Source organism: Pleuronectes platessa, chromosome 2, assembly GCF_947347685.1.
Source record: "Pleuronectes platessa chromosome 2, fPlePla1.1, whole genome shotgun sequence".
Taxonomy (NCBI): Eukaryota; Metazoa; Chordata; class Actinopteri; order Pleuronectiformes; family Pleuronectidae; genus Pleuronectes; species Pleuronectes platessa.
The window spans coordinates 14,369,100-14,394,935 of NC_070627.1; the positions used below are offsets into that span (position 1 = coordinate 14,369,100).

Below are 25,836 nucleotides of genomic sequence, written 5' to 3' on the forward strand. Positions count from 1 at the left end.
CTGTGTTTTCTAGGTCTGACCTCGGGGAGGCATCATGAGTGCACACCTCCACCAATGCAAACACCTTATCGCACCATGTTAAAGAAAGAGCAAGAAAATATCCTGGTTCTTCCCATTTTTTCTGACGCAAAAATTGTGCATGTATTTTATCAAATCACGGCCCACCCCTCCACAAAACTGAAAATCCTGCAGAAAGACAGAAAACGGTGGAGGAAATAAACCGTTCAGTGCTTTTACTGAGCCACAAATCACAATTCGTCCTATTTCATTGTGTGTGTTGTTTTAATTTTGGCCACAGTTGAATGGAACAAAAGAAATATGGGCAAACCCGTCACAATCCAGTTAGAAGAAAGAGTCCAAGGTTTGCTGTGTCCATGAAGTTTAATCCCTCAACCGAATTATGATCCTTGGTACGGCAAATATTTTATATTTAGAATGAAACATCACAGCAGCTATAACGAGATTCTTCTCATCCGGGGTCAACACATATTTCAGTGAAACTCTCACAGCACGGGGGGGAGGGTCATGTTTCTGTTCTACTATCTTTATCTGTGTCTTCTACGCGTGTGTCACCGCTTTTTCAACAGGAGCTGTTTGTTTTCTCTTTGCTATTTCATTTTTGCGTCTGTTGTGGGTTGGACACATCACCCCCCCCCCCCCCCCCCCCCCCCCCACTCGCCCGTGGTGAATCCCCTGCTGGGTTCACACATTGAATTCGCCTGAATTTATACTCACTTAGGAGGCCAGCTGGAGAAAATATGGAGGAACTGGGAGTTCAGTGCATGTCTGAAAGCAGCTCAAGAGTGATGGTTAGGTTAGGCGCTGAAAGAAAACGGAAGAAGGGTTAATACCGGTCTCATCAAATTAATATCACCATCACTCCGAGATCCATGAGCACAAGGCTGAAAGGGAGTATAAGGATGGAACTAACTGCAGCCTCTCAGTGACAGAGACAGAGGCCTTGGACAAAGTTATATTAGTCTATACCTCTGTGCTTTTTTGTAAATTTAATAAACTTACAATGAGAGAGATGCTAAAGATGTCACACCAGCCTGGGAAACCTCCAGTCTATCTACCGCTGGGCGTCTTATCTGCAGGCTTTTAAATTAAGGGATCAGACGGCAAAGACAAAAGCAATCATAACATCAGAGCAATCAGGAAATTATCATTCCTGAAGCTTATTAAACCAGTGGCGAAGGATCTATTTCAGTTCAACCTCGCCGAAAAAATGGCCCAACAATGAAAATGTAAAGCTCATGTGTGTTTACAATCCATCAGCAGTGAGCCAGATCTCAGTTTCATCCCTGCACATGAGACGAGCTAATTCCCAGTAAATCCTGCCCCGACCAGCTGACGGCTCAGCAGCGCGTCTCCCCGCCTGCAGGCCGCCCAGCCGCTCGGCCGCCCAGCCGCTCGGCCGCCGGTCAGGGTGCTCAGCGCCCTGCTCCGAGCCCGCGACACCAGCTTGAACCTGCGCTCAGGGCTAATATGAGCCCTGCATGACCTCAGACAAACTGGCCGGCTTGAAAAGAGGTTGCGACCTTTTATTGACAGGATCATCATTCTCTCCCCCGCAGACCCCGCCTCCTTTTGTCTCTCCCCCCTATTGATTTCTCAGACAATGAAGAAGATCCTTTGTCGACAGGGACGGTGTCCTGCAGAGAGCAAGCCCTTCACTAGTGTGTGTGTGTGTGTGTGTGTGTGTGTGTGTGTGTGTGTGTGTGTGTGTGTGTGTGTGTGTGTGTGTGTGTGTGTGTGTGTGTGTGTGTGTGTGTGTGTGTGTGTGTGTGTGTTAGCTGTTATGATATGAATTATTAAGATGCTCATTTACAGAGAGCTGGAGCTGAATGGAGAATAACCTGAGGGTGATGCAAAAATAATAATTTGTTTGTGCTCTGTTTTCCAGTTTCAGACCACCAGTATCATCTGGTATATTAATCCATAAATACAGATTAGCTGCGGCTGAGACTCCCTGAATTTTCTGCACTTCAGCAGAGTGATGAGACGTTTTCAGAGTGCTATTTATAAACAGCCAGTGACCAAAAATACTGAAGGGTTTTAAAAATAGGAGCATGATGATGATGTGTGATATTTTTCTGACACATGGTTTGGGAGGTTTTGAATGAATGTGATGCTATAAAGCCTAAAGCAGGACGACTTTCTTTAGTCTTTTATCTGAACTGCAATCGTCCACATCAGTGGGCATCCGTTTAAATATTATTCTGTGATCGTCTTTCATTGGCTCCAGTCCCCCTGCACCCCCTCAAACCAGTACAGATAATAGACATTGTTTCAGTACAAAAGATTAAAGCACAAATACATATATTGCATTGTCACACCCTCGATTAGAAGGGAAATCAAAAGAAAATTTAAAAAAGCAAACCAAAGAGTGTTCTCTAGATTCTCAGCTGTAGATTTGCTTATACCACAAGGTATTATAAAGTTTCTTGTATGCATTATTATTTTGATAGAAGTCTCCTCAGAAACATAAGGAAGTGGAGTAAGTTTGTCTCTCTCTCTCTCTCCCTCTCCTTCTCCCTCTCTCTCTCCACAGCCGATCTTAAACCAGGCCGGTCTCCCGCAGGGCCCCTCGGACCAGAAGGTCGTCATAGTGACGGTGGACAACTGCGACACCTCTGTGGCCCTGAGGTTCGGTCACATGATCGGAAACTACACCTGCTCGGCTCAGGGCAGCCAATCAGGATCCAAAAAGTGAGTATACATCAGCAGAGGTATGAGGTGTGGAGGATCAACATCTCTTCTGCAGTATAGTTCCATAAATAACCTTTATTCCTCGCTATAAATGTCCTCATTACTTCAATATTGACTTCAGTAATTCACGTGATTAGTTTCTTTGCAGTCGCCTCATTAAATGAAAGCGTAAACTTGTTTTGAAATGAAGCTCCATATCTCCAGGGTGTTGGCTGAGCTTCGCCTCTTTCCTTTATCGGGATGTTTATCCTTTTTTCTGTTTTCATCCCCAGGGAGAAGAATAACACAGAAAAACTATCTCTGTGATAAATATTTCATTTTTTTTTGCTACATTAGCGTCGTTGATGTGTTTTGGTTGAGGTGGGTGTCTGAATATTTGTTGTGGCTCTGCGTTTGCATCAGATCTTTGGACCTGACCGGCCCCCTGCTCCTCGGAGGAGTCCCCAAACTTCCAGAAGATTTCCCCGTTCGCAACCATCAGTTCGTGGGCTGCATGAAGAACCTGCGGATCGACAGCCAGCTCGTGGACATGGCCGGCTTCATCGCCAACAACGGCACTCTGCCAGGTACGCAGCGCTTCCACCAGCTGTTTTATTTCTAATGTGTATCTTTTGGCTTTATCTGTTAAACCTGTGAATGTTTTGCAGTAAAACATTTTTTTTATTTTAAAGACGAGCCAAATGAGAGGAGATTGAACAATCCTGAGTATAATAGGCACAGCGGGGAAGCAGAGACAGTGGGAAATTACCATTGTACCTGCTATGAATAGTTTATTACCCACTGACTCTTTGCTACTGTGATGAAATAATGAGATCAGACAGATCAAACAGAGAGATCAGCTTCCTCATTTCTCCCCCTCTAACAGGATGCTCCGCCAAAAGACATTTCTGCAACAACAACCCGTGTCTCAACGGAGGGACCTGCGTGAACCTGTGGGGCTCCTTCAGCTGCGACTGCCCACTTGGATTCGGAGGACACAACTGTGAACGAGGTGAACAAGCCGATTTCCACTGTCGATTTTGACCCGAGACTGTTCCTCGATCTTTGCGACCTGAAGCGCATCTTTGCAGGTCTAAAATAAGCAGCGAGGAAACAGTAGCAGAAACTGTCAAATATAGACGCTGGTGCATTTGCATTTAAAAATAACAGGTGGAAAAACCCACTCTCTGCAGCTTGTGCATTTCTCTGTGTGTGTTGAATCAGCGATAGCAGCTTTCTGGGAACAGCCATCTTCATTTTCAACCCACGGTCACACGCAGCCTGGTGATCACATGACAGCAGATTTAACACCAGATTTCTGACAGGATCAGTTTTGACAAGTCGTCTGCTTCAGATTCAATCTGCCTGGTTATTCCACAAACGTCTCTCTGTTTCTCTGTGTAATGCATATCTTTCAAACTGTTCATTTTATTGGCTTCACACTTTTACATTCAATATTAATAAAATGTAGTAGCAGTCAGAGTGGGGGGGTAGTGTGCTGTCAGTCTGTGTACCGAGTGGAACGTGGCTTTGTCCTCTGATCAGCGGTGATCTGCCAACGAGTGAAACTGAGGGCATATCGTCACTAGATTATAATTTAATTTCTTTGTCCACCATATGGACTGGCAAACACATTGTGGTGTCGTTGGTGCTGTCATGGCTACAACATTCCTAGAATCACTTGTTCTTTGGAAAGTTTCATCAAAGTTTAAGCAGAGTGAACGTTTCGTTGCTGGGATGCTTGATATTGAGCTGAATTATAGAGGTTTTTATTTAGTTTAGTTACATTTTCTTCTGGTTTTAGTTGATGTGACATCACGTGGAGTATAATCTGTGACTCCTGAAGACCTACAGTGCGTAGCTCATGTTTCTGTCCCCGTGTTCTCCAGTGTCTGTTTTTGTTCCACCTGATCCGCTGCAGCTGTTTCCTCTGCTGATTTATGGTTTACAGCAATTTGAGAAGAGACAGAAGAAATGAGCCATTTAACTCACTACAGCCACAAGAAACACCACCTTTGTTTTTAGCTCAAAGTAGAGAGGCAAAAAGTAAAAGATTTATAGAAGTGAGTGTTTTCTCAAGCAGTGTTAAAGTGGAGGATTAGAAGTTTCCTGAGCAAGGGAGTGGAGATGGATAAAATAAGAACAGGTGTGTTTCATTGAGCCTAGAAGTCTGAGGAAGGAGGGGGGGGGGGGGGGGGGGGGGCTAGAAGTAGGACAGCGAAGCATAATGCAGCGTGATCACGTTACTGATCTCCAAAGGTGATTTAATGAGCTTTGATAACTGTGAATACATTATAACCAATGATAGTCTGGAGAAATCAACGTCACCATCAGAGGAGCCTGTGTATAATGCAGACATTTATGAGAGAGAGGATGGTGTATGTAAAACATCTGTCTGACCCATATGTCGCAGTTCTACAGGAACTTTAATGTCTCAAACAAACTACATATAATAAGCAAACCTATCTAAATATTCACAAATAATGGAAACACGCAAGCAAAAAAATCTTTCCCCTTAAATCCTGGATCCATCCCCTTAATTGAATCAGCTCCAAAAGTGAATGGTCTCTAACTTGGCTCAGAGCAGATCCCTCCACAAAGTTTGAATAAAATTGCTGTAGTAGTTTTTGCATCATCCTGCAAACAGACAGACAAACAGCCGCAGTGCGTCAGGTTTGTTTTCCGTCACTAATCAGTTGTTTCAGTCTGAGGGACTCAGGTGTTTTTCTTCACTTTGTCCAGAGACAGTTTAATGAGAGGGAGGCTGCTGCACGTCAGGCACAGCCTCCTTCTGTGGCAGCGGGCTGATGTGTGAAAGAGCCTGAATGCACCTCCCAGAGAGCCGTGCTTACACACACACACACCACGACTTTACAACTAAAACTACATTTGAAATGATGTGGTGAAACTTACTGTTGAACTAAAATATTTAACATTTAAGTTATTGTAGGAGCCCCAACACGGTTGATTGATTCATGTTTTTCACAAAAAAAGTCCATTTTTTAATTACATTTAGTTTTTTCCATTATTAATTAATCCAGAATCAATCCAATTTTTTTGTTTGGGATTTTAAACTTTGTTAAAAAAACTAATACATATTTCTTACTTTACTTAAAAGTTCATCTCAGTGCAATGGAGGTTTGTAGTTTCCACGTCACACTTTTCATATTCTCTCGCAGACGAGTTTAAATCCTGTTGGTGAGTTCAGGCCTTCGGTCAGAGTCAAGGTGAACTCAGAGAAACGTTCTCTCTCCAGCAGATTAGAGTGAAACAGCCTTTTAGTGTCGACCGCTGCACAGTCATCATTCTGCACAGTGAAGCTCAAACAGCACAGTGAGTGAACATGAAGAGAAACATCTGTCTAACTGGAGGTCGACTCTAATCACATGCGTTTTTACATTTTTACCTCACTGTCCTTGTATCTTAACAACCTGTATAGCTGATACTTATTTTAAAAGCTGTGTGTTTCATGAAGCCAATGAGAACATGTGATTGAGTGAAACGTCTTTATCTCTGAGAGGGATCACAGATTGATCGTCTCACATCACTTACTGTGAAACTCTCTGTTCTCTCTTATCTGCATCACATCTCCCTCTGTCCGGCCTCCTTCTCTCTCCTCACATTTTTATCTGCTTTAAATCTTTCTTCTCTTTTTTCCTGCTGCAGTCATGGCCAGCCCTCAACGTTTCCTGGGCAGCAGCCTGTTGCAGTGGAGCAACCTGGCGGCGGCGTCCGTCCCCTGGCATGTAGAGCTCATGTTCCGCACACGGCAGGCCAGCGCCACGCTGCTACACATCTCGGCTGGCCTGCAGCACAACCTCACGCTACAGGTGAGAGCAGCATATAGTAAATACACACATAAACACACACACACACACACACACACACAGAAACACACACACACACACTGTCTGGCTGCACCCTGGTCTCTTCCTGCCTGTAGCCAAGTTGCATCATATATTATTTTGACTGTGGACAACTTTACAAACTCTGAAATGTTGCAATACACAGCAATGTCAACATGTCCCCCCGGGAATAAGGATATATTTACATCAAGACACTTAAATTAGAGAAACTGGGGCAAAACTATTTTTGGTTAGGTTTTCTTACGGTTCATATTTTTTATGATTTAAGGTCACTTGGATATAATTGTCACAAACAATATGTAAATCTAAATTCTGAAAGAGTGAAAACAAATTCTCCATGGGTGTGATGTCCAGGGAAATCATGTTAGCAGTCCATCCATCTATCTATTCATCCATCTATCTATCCATCCATCCATAACCTATAGGGGTCAGTTATCCTATACGGGTAACGGGGGGGGGTTGGAGCCAATTTCATCTGACATTGTCTTTCCAAGTGTTTATCTTTGCGTATGACTCCTCTTTTTTATCCTTACATATATTAGTTTTCTCACTTGGGCTCACTAGGACATTATCCAGAGTTGTTACTGGGGGACTGGCAGGAGAAACTCTGGAGAAAGTTTATCCAGAGATTCCAGAGTGGATGTCTGAAAACAGCTATGCAGAGACAATAATCCATTCAGACTCATATTTACACCTAAGGTCAATTTAGAGTCAAGACATCGGTCCTCACCTGAAAGTCCAAAGAGATTGAAGGTTGTAGGAATACAGCTCCACCTGTTGGTCACTTTTGTCAGAGGACATTGAGACTAAACATGCAGAGTCATCACACGCTCACTGAAACATCAGAAGAGTTTATATTTTCAATCCTGTGCTCGGCTACTGTTCCAGCTCGTCTAGCCTGAGTCTGTGTGATGTTTCACATCTATCAGATACTCTATTTCCAGCTGAGCTCACCTGTGATGTGCAGCAGTTTGCAGTTTGAAATCTGACTGTCTCTGTTTCTCATCATGTTGAGATGCACTGCTGATCTCTTGGTGGTCTTGTTTTTCTCCTCTCCTCTGTCCTCCTCTGCTATTGAACATCGGTTCAATCTCCCTCCTGCTGTGTGTTCCCCTTTTCCTCCGTGCTCTCCCTGCCTGATGCAGCTGCGCGGGGGGAGTGTGTTGATGGGGCTGCACAGGGGAGAAGACTCCACTCTGTCCCGCGTGGAGGAGGTGCTGGTGAACGACGGAGACTGGCATCATTTGCAGCTGGACATCAGCAGCCTGGGCGGAGCGGCGAGTCACCACAAAGCCGTCTTGTCCTTAGACCACGGACTCTACCTGGTGAGATGTTGTGTCTGAGTCTAAATCCCTGTGAATGAAATCCCTCCGTCCTCAGTCTCAACAATCACACGTGCTGTGTACATTTCAGGCGAGTATGCAGGTGGACGGGAAGCTGCAGGACTCCAAGCTGAAGACTGTGAGCGTTGGTGGTGTAGCAAGGCATGATGGGAAAGTTCAGCATGGCTTCCGGGGCTGTATACAGGTTGGTACATTCTGTGGATCCTGTTGATATCCACATTTGTGATAATGTCTAAAAGTCGACCATATCGAAAGGGTAACAGTGAGCAACCCCCGGGTGAACATGAGTTTGTTTGGCAGGTCAAAGGCATCTATAGAAATAGATAATTAGGTTTTATATTAACCAGCAGTGGTTAATATGTTTAAAGATAAATCAAAGCAACTACATGTTGAAATAAATTGGAACTGAAAGTTGTTTTTTGTGTAAGCCAAATTGAATCCAGTTCTACTTACCCTGCTTTCTCTTTCCTTTCATATGATGGTTTCTTGCCAAATCTGAACTCTGCTGTGCCTCCATGGTTTCATGATGTCCATGTGTTTGTCTGGTTTCCCTGCAGGGTGTGCGTGTGGGCGGGGCTCTGAGTCTGTCTCAGGCCAGGAAGCTGAACGTGGAGCCGGGCTGCAGCGTGCCCGACCCCTGCAGCTCCAGCCCCTGTCCTGTCAACAGCTACTGCAGCGACGACTGGGACAGCCACTCCTGCACCTGCTCCAATGGTCAGTCTGGGATCAGGTTCACACGCCAGGAGCAAGGATCCACACACAGTCCGGCTCCAAAATGTTACTTTAGAGATTTAAAACTGCCTCGTGTCGTATTCCATGTTCTGTATATTTTGTTTCTATTTTTAAAAATCAGTAGCTTGCCATTGAACAGAGTAGTATAGTTGGTTTGTGGCTCAGGAGGTAGAGTGTATTGTCCACTAGTCAGAGGATCAGTGGTTTGATTCCCAGCTCGTACAGTCTGCATGCTGCATGCATGGTGCCTACCACATATTGTTTCTGACATCTGGCATGCATGAGGGATACATGACGAAGTGCTAGATATACGTAGATGCACGGTGTGAATAAGAACTGTACTGAAAAGTGCTTTGAGTGATATTAGAAAATTATTTTATAAACGAGCTCCATTTTAATCCAACAAATCACTTTAAAATGTCGGGTTTACCATAAATGTAACACGTGACAGTTTGTGCCTGAGTGTCCCTGACCTCCTCTTCTCCGTCCATTCCACAGTTTACTGCCACTACCACTTATTTACCTTTGCTCCATTTGACTTGTACAGGCTTCTACGGCACCAACTGCACTGACGTGTGTTCGTTGAATCCCTGTGAACACCAGTCGAAGTGCACCAGGAAGCTGAGCTCCTCTCGGGGTTACACCTGTGACTGTCCCAGCAGCTACTTCGGCCACTACTGCGAGAAAAAGTACAGTTCTCCACATTGATGTTAAACTGCAGCCATGGTTACCACTGCAGATGAAATGAAGCTAACGGACAATGTGCGTCTCCACAGGACAGACCTACCGTGTCCACGAGGCTGGTGGGGTCACAAGACCTGTGGACCCTGCAACTGTCCCACAGACAAAGGTTTTGACTCCGACTGTAACAAGACCAGTGGAGAGTGTCGCTGTAAGGTGAGTTACTGAGCTGAAGCCCTGAGTCAGCACTCTGATACATAATATAAGATAACAACAGATACTAGAAAACTATTCATCACAATGGGCTCTTTCTGCAGTAAGTATTCAATAAATCTTCTTACCTAACAGAATATTATTCAATACATTCAAGAACAGATCGACCACATAAACTTTTGTAGTTCAGTTTTGAATGGCTTTTAAAGACACAGTAAAGGTAAGATGAACAACAACAACAGGTTTAGAAGTGAAGGAAAACAACAACAAAAAATTAAAGGATGGTAAAAAAATATAAATATTTCACCATTAGTGAACAAGTACAATTTTATGTGTTTTGTTAATTTATGTTGGAACATTATCCCAAATATTACATATGTCAGTGTTGTGTTTGTTTGCCTGAAGCTTTTAAAGCCACATTTTAAAACTATTAACTATTTCACATTATAATTCTAGATCTCCTGGGAACAGATCTCCTTTAATGTGTGAACATAAAGGAAGTCTGTAGCTGTTGTTTGTGGCTTGTAAGATTTCGTCTTTCTCCATTGATCGTTTCTGTGCAGTTATCAGCAGCTCCAGCATTTGTACCTTGAATCATGGGACATAATTCTACTGGAACAATCAAGGACATTAAGTCTGCGTACATCGTTTTCCTGTGAAGTAAATGTACTGAAGTTTAGTCTGAACACATTAATACCTGCTCACAGTCAGAATGTGATATGGCATTGAGACGCAGCCCGAGTGTCACTAAGGAAAAGTAGGTGGGAAGATAATTGAGACAGTAGAAGTGCAATATATAAAAGAGGTGTGTGTGTGTGTGGGTGAGAGAATGAGTGAATGTGAATTCCAGCGTGAAGCACCCTGAGTGGACCAGAAAAGTGTGATATAAACGGAGTCCATTTATCCTCCACCATCCATTTGGCCTGTCATGGCTGTCAGGTGGAAAGATTGCAGAAATGAATAAATGTCAATCGTCCCTTCGCGTCTCGTTCCCAGGACAACCACTACCGCCCAGACGGCAGTGACACCTGCCTGCTGTGCGACTGTTACCCGGTCGGCTCCTTCTCCAGAGCCTGCGACCGGGAGAGCGGCCAGTGCCAGTGTAAACCCGGCGTGATCGGACGCCAGTGTGACCGCTGCGACAACCCCTTCGCCGAGGTTTCTCCCAACGGCTGTGAAGGTCAGAATACATCAGATTAATGTCACATTACTGAAAAGCTCTGTTCTTAATCCTATTTTCATTATAGTGACAAATATATATTTAAATGAGTTTCTATTTTTATCCTCATCATCCCGGTGTCTGTCCTCTGCTTCCTGCTCGTCTCGCAGTGATCTATGACAGCTGCCCTCAGGCCATCGAGGCTGGGATCTGGTGGCCCAGGACCAAGTTTGGTCTCCCTGCCGCGGTGCCCTGTCCCAAGGGAACACTCGGTGAGATGGCTTTTCAGCAGCTCATCAAATTAACATATAATAATGGCAATATGGGAAACTTGCCTCAAGCCCTCTCTCAGCGGGAGTCAATCCCTTACCTCCCATGTGATAACTCTCTCTCTCTCTCTCTCCCTCCCTCTCTCCTCCTCCCCAGGCACCGCGGTCCGACACTGTGATGAGCACAAGGGCTGGCTGCCTCCCAATCTCTTCAACTGCACCTCTGTTACCTTCAGCAAGCTGAAAACCCTGGTGTGTAGCTCCTCTCTCTGAACCCGGCCATATGCACGGGATCCCTCTCACTCAGGAGGATCTGGAGCTTTGTGAAGCTGCAGCAGCTTAGTGCTGAAGTCAGCATGATGACATGTTCACCACCATATTAATATTCCGATGCTTCCCAGGTGTAATGTTATCATCACACTTTAGCATAAGAAGATCCAATATCTTCCTATGCGAAACAAAGTTAATAATAAAGTTCCTGGATCCGCCCCCTGATCTGGATCCCCACCAAACTTAAGTGGGTTCTTTCTCGAGTCATGCACCACCTGTCCAAGACGTTTCATGGAAATCTAATGAGTCGTTTTTTGTGTAATCCCTCTCACAAACAAACGCTGATGAAAACTTGCCAGAGGGTAAAATAATAATACAATCTGATCCATTGGTATTATGATTCATCCTGAAGGGATCATGAAAGAACCTAAAGCCTCAGTGTGTGGTTAGAGGAAGCACCAGGGTCATCGATGTATCCTCTGGGTACCATGAATGTTTGTATAACAGTTTGTCACCAGTGCATCTTATAAATGTTCAGATATCTCACTGGAGAAGTGAAACCGTTGACCTGAACTATTTATATTTTTTACGTGATTTAAAAAAGTTGTCAATCCGATTTAAATCGACGTGCCAAGTTTACAAAGGACACACACACAAACACACTTCATTTACACACAAAAAGGAGGAAAAAACTACACATGTCAACCTCATCAACTTGATGTTTGTGTTTTCATCTTCCTCCTCCAGTCGGAGAAGTTTGCCCGTAACGCTTCGCTCCTGGACTCCGGACGTGTTCAGCAGACGGCAGCCATGTTGGCCAACGCCACGCTGCACACCGAGAAGTACTACGGCAGCGACGTGAAGGTGGCGTATCGGCTCACACAGAGTCTGCTGCAGCACGAGAGCAGCCAGCAGGGCTTCAACCTCACAGCCACACAGGACGTCCACTTCACCGAGGTGAGGAGCCACACGCGCTGGAAACACTCGTTCACTCAGAGCAGGTTTTACAAAAAGTGAAATCAGTGGATTGTTGCAGTAAACACATTGGTGCACAAACAGAGGGAGAGTCCTGATGGGAGACAACAGCCGTTCATTCCATATCTGCAGGGAATACCTCACACTTCATTTCCCTCTCTGCTGTGACATCCTGTCTCACTGAACTCTCGCTGTGTTTCTCTCAGAATCTGGTTCGTGTGGGCAGCGCCATCCTGTCTCCAGACACGCGGCCGCACTGGGAGCTGATCCAGCACTCGGAGGGCGGCACGGCGCTGCTGCTGCGACAGTACGAGGAGTACGCTAACACGCTGGCACAGAACATGAGGAAGACCTACCTCAGCCCCTTCACCATCGTCACGCCGCACATCGGTGAGTGGAAACAGCCTTTCTTATGGCGCTTCATTCTCATTCACTTGTAAGTGCAGGTTGAAGTTTAGTCATCTAATTGACTTTTCCAATATATATTTATATACATACATATATTTATATTAAATCCATGATGAAGAAAAACTAAATCTCTCAGTCAATGATTTATAGACAGAAAACGCAAATGTGGAACAAACCGATTGGAAACGACTAGAAATTCTCCTGGTAATTAATTCTTCTGTTCAGATATTCAGAGGAAAGGTCCATCAGCCATCATGTGCAAAGACTTAGTCTGACTCTTTCAATGTCCTGTGTCCAGAGTGGTAAAATAATATCATCATGAAACAGCATTAATCAAGAAAAAGGAAGGTCCCGACTTCCGTTGTTGTTATGACATGATGAGGTCTTGTTTAGGAGCATATTTAAAATATGACTTTCTCTGGAAATAAAACCAAAGGAAAGTCAAATTTGAGCTCCAACAGTTGGAGAAAAATGAATTTGTGTGCTCCGGCTTGAGGTTTTGGTTTTAATATAAGCATCGAGAAGGTTTGAGTAAATTGTGCATGAACATTGGAAACGGTTTGTTCTTGTTGTTGTTTGAAGGTGAAGTGTGAATAAAATTTAAATAAAAGCTAATTTCAATGAGTATTCAGTATTTGCTACCGATCATTTTCATGACAGTGCAGATAAGGCTTTGAAGCATTTAACCTGTAGGAGGTAACATCAGTAAATCAAAATATTAAGTATGTAAATAATCCAAAAATATATTCGGGACTCAATAATCTTTTATAATGTGTTTCCTTCCTGGTGAATGTCACAGTGTCTGTTCTCACACGGTGTTGTTGTTCTCAGTCATCTCTGTCGACCGTCTGAAGAAGATGAATTTCGCTGGTGCCAAACTCCCGCGGTACCAGAGCCTGAGGGGCCCTCGACCCGCGGACCTGGAGACGGCCGTCACGCTGCCCGATTCCGTCTTCCTGCCGCCTGTGGACCCCAAAGGTCACAGAAACTTGGACATCTTCCCAGAGTCCTCGCTGAGTAACCGCTCGGCCAACAGGAAGAGACGCCACCCTGATGACAGCCAGCCGGACGCCATCGCCAGCGTGATCATCTTCCACAGCCTGGCCGCGCTGTTACCAGAGAACTACGACCCCGACAAGAGGAGCCTGCGGTGAGGATGACGAGCAGAACCTCAAACATTAAACACTGTCAATACACCGGAGAAATGATGAAGTGTTTTGAATTTGTTGAACAGTTGATATATGTCTTAAACACTCAAGCACCATGATGCGTCAAGCTTTTAAATTGTAACGTCTAAAAACACGAGTGAATATTCACGTGGATCACTTTACATCAGTCTAGTTTGTTTTAGTTCATATTTTACATTAATCAGAAAGTTTTAATTAATTTTACATTAATCAAAAATCTTTTGTGGTAAAAGAAATTACCACATGAACTTCCCTACTTGTAAAATAAATTACTTAAATATACATAAATATACTTTAAGTATTAAAAGTAAAAGTGATAAGTATAGATTCATGAAATTGTAAAAACTACCGTGTTCAGCTGTTTTTCTAACATTTCAATGATTTATCTTGTCAGTAGGAACAAACTGGTTCGGAGTCGAGTTCACAGACCAGAATTGGATGTTGATAGAAAACAGCTTTTAAAATCCTCTGCTTTCTTTTTTTTAAATATATTTGCCTCAGAGTTCCGAAGCGTCCGGTCATCAACACGCCGGTGGTGAGTATCACGGTGCACGACAACGACGAGCTGCTGCAGCACACGCTGGACAAACCCATCACCGTGCAGTTCCGCCTGGTCGCCACTGAGGAGCGCTCCAAACCCATCTGTGTCTTCTGGAACCACAGCATCCTGTGAGTACAAAAAACCACAGACACACACACACACACACACACACAGAGCTGTTGATGAACCTTCTCTCATGTTGTCCTCTGGTCTTTGTGTTTCATCTCAGCGCTGGAAGCGGCGGCTGGTCAGCGAAGGGCTGCGAGGTGGTTTTCAGAAACAACACCCACATCAGCTGTCAGTGTTATCACATGACCAGCTTTGCTGTGCTCATGGACGTCTCCAGGAGAGAAGTGAGTTTTTACCTGAACCATCTGTATCGTCACTTTCTTTCTTCACTCTGCAAAAAAAACTCAACTTGTCTCCTGATCGTGTCAGAACGGAGAAATCCTGCCAATCAAAATCCTGACGTGGAGCACAGTGGGCGTGACCCTGGGGTTCCTCTTCCTCACCAATATCTTCCTCCTGTGTCTGAGAGCCATGCAGTGCAACAAGACGAGCATCATCAGCAATGGGACCACCGCACTCTTCCTCTCTGAGCTGATCTTCATCCTGGGCATCAACCAGGCCGACAACCTGGTAACCAATCACGTTCTCCTCTGCAGATACACTGTCCCCTGCCCTCTCTCCGTGTTCTAATCTGCCCTCCTCTTCTCTCGCTGCAGTTCCTGTGCACAGTCATCGCCATCCTGCTGCACTTCTTCTACCTCTGCACGTTCTCCTGGCTCTTCCTGGAGGGGCTGCACGTCTACCGCATGATCAGCGAGGTGCGAGACATCAACTACGGACCCATGAGGTTTTACTACCTGATCGGCTGGGGAGTCCCCGCCTTCGTCACAGGTCGGAAATCCTTTCATCACAGTTATCACATCACAGCACAGGGAGCTTCCTCCACTTAATCTCCACTCTCTTATCCCTGCAGGCTTCACCTCCACAAACACTGTCTGACAATATGTTGTAAAAATCAACTTGTAGCATCTTGAAAAATGGATTTGGCTTTTTAACTTAATTTACAACCCAAAAAAACTGTCCTGCCATAAAATCGAGTAGTGTGATGCCCATGATGTTCAGTTTTTGGTTGGAGGGAGTCGTGGTTTTTTCACTGGACTCTATCTAACAGTGGCCACTAAGAGCAGTGCTCCATCACTAAGCAAATACTTTCTTTATTGTTTTATCAGATATGTACAGCAGAGTTCTTCGGCCATCATAACTGTAGCTTCTTCTGAACAGTACTTATAAACATGCAAGTTATTTTTAGCATGACACTCAAGCTGTTGATTCCTGTGGATACTCAAGAGTTTGGTCATCAATATGGAAACTACTGTAGAAGAATTGTGAAACGTCCTCTGGTTAAATGTAATCCAGACAGATCTTTGGCAAATAATTCCAAAAAACGTTTTTATTTGTAATGTTTTATATCTTCTGACTGCAACAGATTATTTTCCTCAGGATAGAAGAAGGTTGAGCGTTAGCTAAAAATGAATCCAGATGAAAACTGACACGTTACATCAGCAAAGAAAAAATCGGCCACGAGTTCGGTTCTGACCCGACCCCCCATTCTCTCTCCCCTATAGTATTTATTATGTGATTTATTTTTTTCTGAAGAGAGAAAACATGCTGCTCATTCACACACTTTGTTATTATTTTAAACCCGAGTGACAAATTGATTGATGGAGTGTGTCTGGGTGTGTGTCTGCAGGCTTGGCGGTGGGACTGGACCCTGAAGGCTACGGGAACCCAGACTTCTGTTGGCTGTCGATGTACGACACTCTCATCTGGAGCCTAGCTGGACCCATCGCCATGGTGGTGTCGGTGAGTCCCTGCACACACCCAGCGTCAGCCTGTAGAGGGTGCTGTTTCTCTATTTACTTTACATGTGCTCCTATAATAAAGTGAAGTGAACACTGTCATCATATATATATATATATTTAAATTCAATCATAAATAAATTGATAGTCTGATGAACTTGATGATGATGTTCCCGTCCCCCTGCTCTGTAGTGACCCAGTTTGGTGTTTTGTCCACAGATGAACATCTTCCTGTTCATCCTGTCATCCAGAGCCTCCTGCTCTCCCAGACACCACAGCATCGAGAAGAAGGAGCCTCGTGTGTGAGTGTCCCCACGCTTTCCTCAAACATAAACACCAACATCTGTCAGCAGCTGTCTGCTTCATTTAGTCCCTTCACACTTCACACTTCACCAGTGATACTCAGGCAGGGAAATCCTGTTTGTGTTGAGTATTCTCTCTCTGTCACAGTATTTAGTGAAGAATATGATGTTATTTTAATTATATTACATCCCCAGACTGAACCAACTTTCTGATCAAACCCGACCAGCAGCGATTTAAAGGATGTCTGTGAATTCTCATCTTCCTTTAGTAATAAGGAGATAATTTATCTATAGAACAATGTGGTGGAAGATCTGGTGAGCTACTGGTCCAGGAGACATAGAGCAGTTTGTTGAGACTAGATCGATAAATTTGTGAAGATGAACGATAGCACTGTTTAGTGCCACCTTATTCTGAAGGGTAGTTATTTACAGTATTCAAACTCACTTAAACCTCACATGCTACAGACTCGCGTAGATCCTGATTACATCCGTCCCACTGAGAGAGACTACGTGTCCATGGTTCTGGTTGTTTTGGTTATTTAACTTATCAGTAACTTAGTTATCCCAGGAACACACAGTGAAATGTTATTTACAGTAAATGAAATCTGTGTGTCGCTTGTGTACAGAAGCTCGGCCAGATATTACAGAGGCTGAAGGACCTAAGAACACAGGAAACAAAATTCCAAGATTTTAAGAATAAAGTCGTAATGTGACAAAACAAAGGTGCTATTATATCAGAATAACCTTTTTTTCTAAATTTATTTTGACCTTTATTTTGGAAATCACTATCATTTTTTTTTTTTTCTACAAAGCCCAAATACTCAATCTTGTTTTTTTGAAATATGAAGGGAATAAGAGTATAAAACAAAATGTACGGAACGATGGAACTGCTGCTGTTTCTCAACTGAATATTTTATTATAACTAAATAGATAATGTACGAGTACGAGCTTGGCATCGAACACTGTTGTGCAGCAAGAGGGGAGAAGCTATTTTTAGATTTTAAAGCATTTAATTTGAATGTTAATTATATTTAAAGTCATTACAAGTATTTAAAATGCTTGACTCTGTAACTTCCCCCAGTTGTGTCCTGTTGATGTGTCCTCAGGTCCCCCCCCCCCCCCCCCCCACAGCTCCTCCTGGATCACACAATGTGCTGCTCTGTGTCCCTCGGCCTATTTTTACATTGTGACCTCGGTGTCGGTTCATTCTTATCACCTGCTTCCATCTTGAATGCATAGAAACCGCCCCGACAGCTCCGAGCTAACTCTCCTCTCTGTTCCCTCTCATGTGACAGCTCTGGCCTGAAGACGTCAGGTGGCGTCCTCCTCCTGGTGTCAGTCACGTGTTTCCTGGCTCTCCTGTCCGTCAACAGCGACATGATCATCTTCCACTACCTGTTCGCTGGGTTCAACTGTGTGCAGGTGAGGCCTCCTCCTCCCCCGCTGAAAACAGCTGGAGACGATGGTCGTCTCTTTGTCCTGACCGCCTTCTCTCTCTTCTGTCGTCCAATCCCAGGGCCCCTTTGTGTTCTTCTTCCGCATCGTCTTCAACAAGGAGGCGAGGAATGCTATGAAATACTGCTGCAGCCGCAAGCGCCCGGATCATATGATGAAGTCGAAGGCCTCTGTGAGTCCACTGCTGCATGTTGACAAAAGCGTAACACCTCTGGCACCTAGCACTCAGTCACATGACAGGAGCTTCTCTAATGACAGTGACGCTACTGTGAGAGGGACACACACGCACACACACACACACACGCACACACACACACACACACACACACACACACACGCACACACACACACACACACACACACACACATGCAATTATCTCACACCAGCATGTCAATGTTTTTATACGTATATATGACGTGTGTTTTCCAAAGCTGTCAGCTGTTAATTATCTGTATCATGATATAACAGTATGAAATGGGTCAAACTATATTCATCATCTTTTTACTGTGATAAATCACTAAAAAGACTGTGAACAATAGTTAAATATCACCAATCATTAACTAGCCTACTGTTAAAGAGTAGCCAAAACCAGATACATCTTATTCCTCCATTCTTGTCCTGAAACTCTTAAAAACAAACCAATGAGCATAAACTCGGCAACTGAGAATAGTTACTATATATATTTCAATTCTGTTTCTAAAAAAAGACTTTTAATATGGGAGCGAAACAAGGAAATGTAATTACTCCTTTTGATTAGTGACTAAAGCTCAAATTAGTGACTCAGAAAACATGCGCACTTGAAATTTCTAATTTTATCTAATTTTATCAACTTGAAAACTAAATATATAACAAATTCAGATTTACTTATTATTTTATTCTATTAAAAATTAGTGATGCAGTTTCACAATCAGTTGTTGATGTATTTTAAACATAAATGGATTTTTTATCTTTTTGCTTCCACGGCTGAGGACCTTCGATAGAGAAGTTAAGAAGAAAGTTTAATAGTCGGACTAAAGTGTTTTCATGATAGTAAATATAGAAGAACAACATAATTACCCTTAAAACCTCTTAATCAGTGCTCGCCTGTTACCTTCAGATCACAGAAACAATATGGGGCCTGTTAATGCTTCATCGGAGTGATTTCATGTGACACATTCCTGTCCTCCTCTCTCCGTGCTCAGGGCTACAAATGCAACACCAACTACATGGACGGGAGGTTGTACCATCTTCCCTTCGGAGACTCCAGTGTGTCTCTGAACGGCACCATGCAGAGCGGCAAGAGTCAGCAGAGCTACGTGCCGTTTGTGCTCCGGTAAAGAAAATGATATAACGTTTTCGATATGCAGCGTTACCCAGCAGGGTGACAGGAGCAGCTGTGAACTGAAGTCTTGTGTCTTTTCAGGGACGACGGGTTGAGTAACAGTCAGGCGCACATCGCACTCAACGACCACGGCTCACTGTTCCACGAAACTAAAGTGCATGATGGTACGTTCCTCCTTCATCGTCTCTGATTCACTTTCACCTGCGTCACCTGCCGTCGCTGGACTAACTCTCTTCTCGCTCTGCGCAGATCACGACAGCGACTCGGACAGCGACCTGTCTCTGGAGGACGATCAGAGCGGCTCCTACGCCTCCACGCACTCCTCTGACAGCGAGGACGAGGAGGGACCCCTCCCCCCAGATGAATGCTGGGAGAACCTGGCGTCCAATGGGACCAAGAGACCTCATCCACACGGTACGGGAGATCACCTGAGTGCCTGCCTGTCATTTAGTCAAAAGAGAATCATGATCCATTGATCTTTAAAAAATCTGTACACTTGAAACAGGTTGTGATTTTGGCTGAGCTTCTTCCATGGTAAACAAGGAATGACTTTAATGTGACCCTTACTGATCAGGAACATGGATGTTGGACGTAAAAGTGTAAATTGTGGCCCCTTCATGGCCCCTGGAGTTGTAGTGCAACACCTGACATTGTTATATAATTTTATTGAATATTCACTATCTGTTCACTAACACTTGTGGACAGTTATCCCATCTTAAGCATTTAAATGACATTAATATATCACAGTTTTTTTGCATTTAAATATTAATATTATAGACTGTATATAAAGATTCATATTCATTCCTCTGTTCTTTGTGTTTCCAGACAACAGTTTGAGTAAGATGTTGTGGCATGGAGATTACCCAGCAGGGACTGAGGGCGAGCTAACAGACAGACTGAAGACAGAAAACAACCACGATCCGGGGGCGTTACCAGACGAGAGGACGCAGGAGAACATGACGATGTTTCTGCCCAGTCATCACAACTTCTACTCCCATCCACACAAAGGTGAAGTTCAACACACAAACACCAGAAACTGGACATTATGTACACACTGTTGAGGTTGACATTTTTTGTCAATAAATATTTTATTTTTTTAATTGATCATGTGGCCTGAGAGGTTCATCTGAGAACAGAATATTGTCTGGGAACACTGCTACAAGTGGAACTACACAAGTTAATTATCCAATATTTGGATGCATTGGTCAGATTACTGACCTGTTCTCATCCGTGTACCTTGTTTTTAATCCACTGCAGGGATCTTAAAGAAGAAGCAGCTCTCTCCTATCGTAGAGAGGAACAGTCTCCATCGCATCCACAACGAGCTGTGTGGAAACGGCCCCGGCACGGCGTCCCCCCCGGGCTCGGCCTCGGGGGACAGTCGGGGCGGCCTGTCCAAACCCAGCCGACCTGAGCAGCTGAACGGAGTCGCCATGAGCATCAAGGCGGGGACGGTGGACGGAGACTCGTCAGGATCAGAGTGAGCATTAATTCAATATGAATTCAAAACTAGTTCATAAGAATTCTCCATATGTTTGTGTTGTTGTTGTTGTGCAGAACTGAACTCGTTGTCAGTGTAAACATTCTGTGAGTCGTCATTCTGTGTTTCCTTCAACTGTCTGCGTCACACTACGACTTGTGCTGCCGTCCTCACTGATTGTTGTTTCCATTGTTTGTAGTTAGGTTCATTTTCCACATAATTAATGTTAAATGTTAATGTTAAACCAAAAGAAGACAGCAGACATCCTGCCACTGCACACAGAGTCACCTGGAAACTGTTAAATATGATTTAACTGGACTAGAAACAGTGATTCTCAACATAGAGTCATAGATATTAAAACAATAAAAGGTGGTTTGATTTCTACAACAGCTCTTACATTGACCCTTTTAAAAAGGACAGTTTAGAAGTTTCTCTATTTTTCACTCACTGCTAATGGAGCGCAGAGACACTTTATTTTCAGTTGTCATCGCGGACATGCAGCTCCGGTTAAATCCCCAATCCCTGTTCAGTGCAAATTACAGTTAACAGATTATTTACACTGAATAGGGATGTGTCTATAAGGATAGGCAAAAATTATTCTTATACGATCCCAGACTCTATATTGGAAGGTTAACATTGTTGATCCCTTCATTTAAGAAATAGGATCTTGTTTTTTGGGCTCCCGTCAAATATTATTTATTATCATCATTGGATCACTTTACAGGAAATAGTTACAAAATTTACAAATTAAAGTTGTTCTACTGCTTGCTTGATTTGATCAAAACTTTTCATTTACGAGAATAGAGACAGTGAATGTTTGGTATTTTTATGTGAAATGTTAGAAAGTTATTCAATAGTTATGAATTTCTTTTTTTCTTTTTTTTTCGGACTAATTGATGAATTAACTAAAAAAAATAAAATAACTATCTTATTCATGTAATAGAATAAGATATAGTTTTCAAAAATTTAACATTGTTTAAACACAAGCAGCTGTTAAATAAGAAAAGTCTAGAAATGTATTTATTACCAACACTGAGCCATAATAGTTTGATTTAAAAACAGTTTGAATCATTAGCAGAGGATGATAGTGGGGTTTGATCCTGAAGAAAATCTGCAGCTGCATGTCCAACATTAATAAACTGACGTCTCACCGTTAAACTATCTGACCTGTCTGTAGATGTCAGTGACTGAGTGGTGAGAACAAAGTAGAGACACTGTCTGGACACAGAAAGACGAGAGCACAGATTATTTGCATCTAAAGTGGTGGACACATGAACATGTTGTGTGTCTCTTCAAGACAAAACAAAATCCCTTTAAACTAAATTCACTAATCAACCTTCTTTGCTCCTTTTCTCTCTTCAAAAATCATAGATTTTTATACTTTAATTTTAACCCATGAAGCTCTGATCCTCATTCAAACCCAATCAGGATCACTGTCTTCAGATTGGTGCATCATTTCAGCATCTGTGTGTCTGTTTGTGTGTTTGTGTGCATGTGTGTGTGATTGCCTCATATGTTTATTATTTTCTATTTGTGTTCTATCTTGTTTTGTGCTTCATTTGTTTCCTCTTCATCCATCCTGAACTCACCCTCCTCCTCCATGCTCCACCCTGTTTTTCCCAGCAGCCACTGCAACACCACCATGTGACCTCGCTGACGGAGGGGTGTGTCTTTGCAGGTCATAGAGCCGCCTTCCTCTAAGCTGACTGCAAACAGGGAGCGCCGGACTTCCCCTTTAGAAACTATGTGGAAAAATGAAGTTTCCCCCATCGACGTCCTGATCCTCTGAAGGAGAGAGTGTGTGTTTGTGTGTGTGAGAGAGAGAGTGATGTACTGTATGTGTGTAAGAGAGAGAGAGAGTGTGATGTACTGTATATGTGTGTGAGAGAGTGATGTACTGTATGTATGTGTGTGTGCGTGTGTTCAGACATGTGTGCCAAACCTCAGGAGTCACTGCACTGGCCCAGGCTCACGCACACTGACACGAGTCTCACTCTCCCTTTAAAGAAATCATTTTGTTTACATACTTGAAGCAATGCACTTTTTTTATTTACTGCCCAGATTTGTCGGCAGTTTACTTTTTTCTTTTTGTTTGTAGTGTTGTTGTTTTTTTGTACCAGGATATATATTTTTGGGGGTGGGTCATTGAGTTGTAGAGGTGCAAACATTCAGGGACATTCCTTTTTCACGCATCGCTACTCGGCCTTTGTGGTCTGCCAGTTTGTATGTTGCTGTTGGAGCTGCTGGTGTTGGTGCCTGAGGTTTGAGGAGTTCAGGTTCTCGAGTTGTGTCAAAGCGTCCGAGAGGCACAGGACAGAGGAGCTCAGGCCGTCCAGACGCTGAGAACCTTCAAATCACTGGATCGGCCCGTTTGTGGATACGTCGTAAAAGCTAGTTCTCGTTAACGGAGGGTTTTCCCGTTAAGGGACGGCTCAGCCTCCGAGGAGCTGAACCTGTATGTGGACTGATGAAAGGGACTCAAAGGACTGATCGGGGCTTTTTTTCGTAAATCAATGAGAGGACATTTTTTATGGACATTAAAAGCTCTCTGGTTTTTCATCGTTTTATCTGAGGGATAAACAAATTCACTGACATAACAGCTGTTTTTTATAGATTAGCTACGGAGCGTTGTCTTTTGTAAAAATAATGAAATATGTGCAAATTTGTGATGTAATAATATTTGAGCTGTAATACATTTTTACTGTACAGTGGCCTGTAAATATGGAGGACCTGAAGTGGCATAGTAATAAAGCATTTCATTAGTTTATCAATAATTGTACAGTGTTAAGTAAGCATTAACAGTTTATCAATCTATAAATAAAAAGCAAAAACATAAGTTCTAATTAAAAAAAGGGATTTTAAAAAACGAACCGAACAGTCAATACGTCAATTATTTACAGATACAATTAATCATAAATACATTTTATTTAACCAGCTACTTTGAAATATATTTCATTATTAATGAAGAATTCATACATTGTAATGTTTTTCTACATAACTACATTATTTATGACTTATTTAATGTCTTTAAAAAGTCTATTTATTGACTTTTTGTTATTTTTGTAAATTCCTCTTTAATTGGAACTATTTATTGGTGGATTAATAATAATTTTTACTTTTTAATGATTCAATTATGGATTACACAGGGATTGGATTCATAGATTAATGAAATTAGATGTAAACTAATTTATTAATGACTATTTTTATTGTATCAGTTATTGATTGATGAAATGCTGTATTCCTGTCCGGTGACATTTCTTTACCTCCATATGTAAATGAATCGAGAACATATCTTTAAATGTCAGTAAATATGTAAACTTGCTTCTCACATTCAGACCTGGTTTTTAACTGTTACATGAAGTCAAAACAATGTGATGCCATTTTTTACCAACCACATGAATTAAATGTATGAATTTCATGCCATAGGAATCAACAATACCAGATCAATCATTCATATCCAACCAACAGAGAATTGTTTGTTTTACTCTGTCGCTCCTGTTTTTACTGATTAAACTGTTTTCTACCATTTACATCTCACCTCATTTTTTCAAATAATATGTCTTAAATCTTGATGTTTGGTTGGTCTGTATAAAGTGTTTTGCATTTGAACTGTTTACCATAAGAATCACAGCCTCTTTATTTCAACGTAAATCTTCACTTTACTTTCATCTGTTGACTTGTAGCCGTTTCTTAAAGCAAACAGAAGATCGATACCACTCTCCAATATGACACTAACGTTAGCAGCCCGTTAGCTAAGCTGCACAAGTAGACAGGAAACAGGAAATTCACCTCAAAGGCTCATATATTCACATGTAGGTAGTTTTTTGTATTCATACAAGATTTAAAAAATGACAGTTGTGGTTTTGTAGAGGATGTTGTGCACTGTAAAACAGACAGGAATTTGGTGAAATTAACAAATTTTCATTTCTTTATTCGAATTAACTTAAAAAAAACTAGATTTGTTCATTTTAAATTAATTCAACTTATTTTCTAGGCTTCATTGTCAAACAATGGATAAAAAGGAGTTGTTTTAACTTGAGGTCTTTAGACATGAAATGATGAACTGAATGAATGAATTGTTGAAGGTCACTAGCACAACTAGAACTATCACCTCACGGTCGAATGCCTCCAGTTAAATAACAGGAAATGTGGTCACAATCTCCCCTCCAGTCTCTGACAGACCTGAATAATGGCAGTAACCAATCATGATGTCAAAGGGAAGTTGACTTTTGAACATTTAAATGTTGTCATAGATGAATTCTTGAGCTACGACCATGAAGACCTTTGATCTTCAAACTCGACTCTGTTCATTCATAAATCAAAGTGAACGTTTGTGTTTGTGTTAACCTTTAATGATCTTTGCTGGAGAACAGTCTCCAGCCCAAACTATGTACAAGGAGAAAGAAAGGCTGATCTATATTTTCATAAGACTAAATCTAAGGCCATATATATTCCTAAGCCATATCGTATTGTTTGGTCGATGAATGAAATACACATTTTTGTTTTTTAAATACAGTATTATTTAAAATATATCTTAAATTCTTTTAAAGCAAAGTTTTTAAAATGTTAAAGATTGTACCCCCCTCCAACAAAAATGCTGACTTTTCCTTTTGCAGAACGACTCCAATCGAAGAGTTCAGTTAGAGCCAATTAAATTAATTAAAATTCTTTGATAGCAAGAAGAGACATGTGACATGTTTAACTGAGTCATTAAGTTAATTCCTCTGCTGTGTTCCAACGACATAACGGTTTGATGTGAGCAGACATCCTCTGGAAACAGGATGTAGAAAGACATCTGATCATTTGATGCTTCTAAGTTTTAGAGGCTTGTCTTCTTCCAGATCAAATCAGTTTTATAAATCATAAGATAACTTGTGTTGGTACTAAGACACTTAAACAATCTGTGATTTAATAGGACTATTTTATGTTTTAAGAATAAACCATTAGGAATTCCTTAATTGTTTTTTTCTTACAAAAAAGTGACATCAAAAGTTAGTATTTGTCTTTAAATTCAGGGAAATCCAGATTCTGGAAAGAGACTGACAGCCCAGACATTAAATATCCATGTAGTTAA

General features: G+C 42.4%; 1 protein-coding gene across 1 annotated transcript in view; it reads left to right on the plus strand.

Annotated features, from left to right (window-relative positions):
* celsr2 (cadherin, EGF LAG seven-pass G-type receptor 2) overlaps positions 1 to 22,410 on the plus strand; it is a 62,861-nt gene extending 40,451 nt beyond the window's left edge. The window contains exons 6-34 of the mRNA XM_053446808.1: positions 2,555 to 2,712; positions 3,115 to 3,278; positions 3,578 to 3,703; positions 6,358 to 6,521; positions 7,703 to 7,882; positions 7,971 to 8,084; positions 8,458 to 8,614; positions 9,180 to 9,321; positions 9,409 to 9,529; positions 10,523 to 10,706; positions 10,856 to 10,957; positions 11,112 to 11,206; positions 11,972 to 12,181; positions 12,406 to 12,589; positions 13,439 to 13,757; positions 14,296 to 14,463; positions 14,565 to 14,688; positions 14,774 to 14,974; positions 15,061 to 15,235; positions 16,095 to 16,207; positions 16,423 to 16,505; positions 17,801 to 17,927; positions 18,022 to 18,132; positions 19,143 to 19,273; positions 19,364 to 19,446; positions 19,532 to 19,696; positions 20,108 to 20,290; positions 20,540 to 20,762; positions 22,386 to 22,410. Coding sequence (XP_053302783.1) covers positions 2,555 to 2,712; positions 3,115 to 3,278; positions 3,578 to 3,703; positions 6,358 to 6,521; positions 7,703 to 7,882; positions 7,971 to 8,084; positions 8,458 to 8,614; positions 9,180 to 9,321; positions 9,409 to 9,529; positions 10,523 to 10,706; positions 10,856 to 10,957; positions 11,112 to 11,206; positions 11,972 to 12,181; positions 12,406 to 12,589; positions 13,439 to 13,757; positions 14,296 to 14,463; positions 14,565 to 14,688; positions 14,774 to 14,974; positions 15,061 to 15,235; positions 16,095 to 16,207; positions 16,423 to 16,505; positions 17,801 to 17,927; positions 18,022 to 18,132; positions 19,143 to 19,273; positions 19,364 to 19,446; positions 19,532 to 19,696; positions 20,108 to 20,290; positions 20,540 to 20,762; positions 22,386 to 22,410 — 4,332 coding nt within the window. The remainder of the gene's footprint in view (positions 1 to 2,554; positions 2,713 to 3,114; positions 3,279 to 3,577; positions 3,704 to 6,357; positions 6,522 to 7,702; positions 7,883 to 7,970; positions 8,085 to 8,457; positions 8,615 to 9,179; positions 9,322 to 9,408; positions 9,530 to 10,522; positions 10,707 to 10,855; positions 10,958 to 11,111; positions 11,207 to 11,971; positions 12,182 to 12,405; positions 12,590 to 13,438; positions 13,758 to 14,295; positions 14,464 to 14,564; positions 14,689 to 14,773; positions 14,975 to 15,060; positions 15,236 to 16,094; positions 16,208 to 16,422; positions 16,506 to 17,800; positions 17,928 to 18,021; positions 18,133 to 19,142; positions 19,274 to 19,363; positions 19,447 to 19,531; positions 19,697 to 20,107; positions 20,291 to 20,539; positions 20,763 to 22,385) is intronic.
* The last annotated feature ends 3,426 nt before the right edge of the window (positions 22,411 to 25,836 follow it).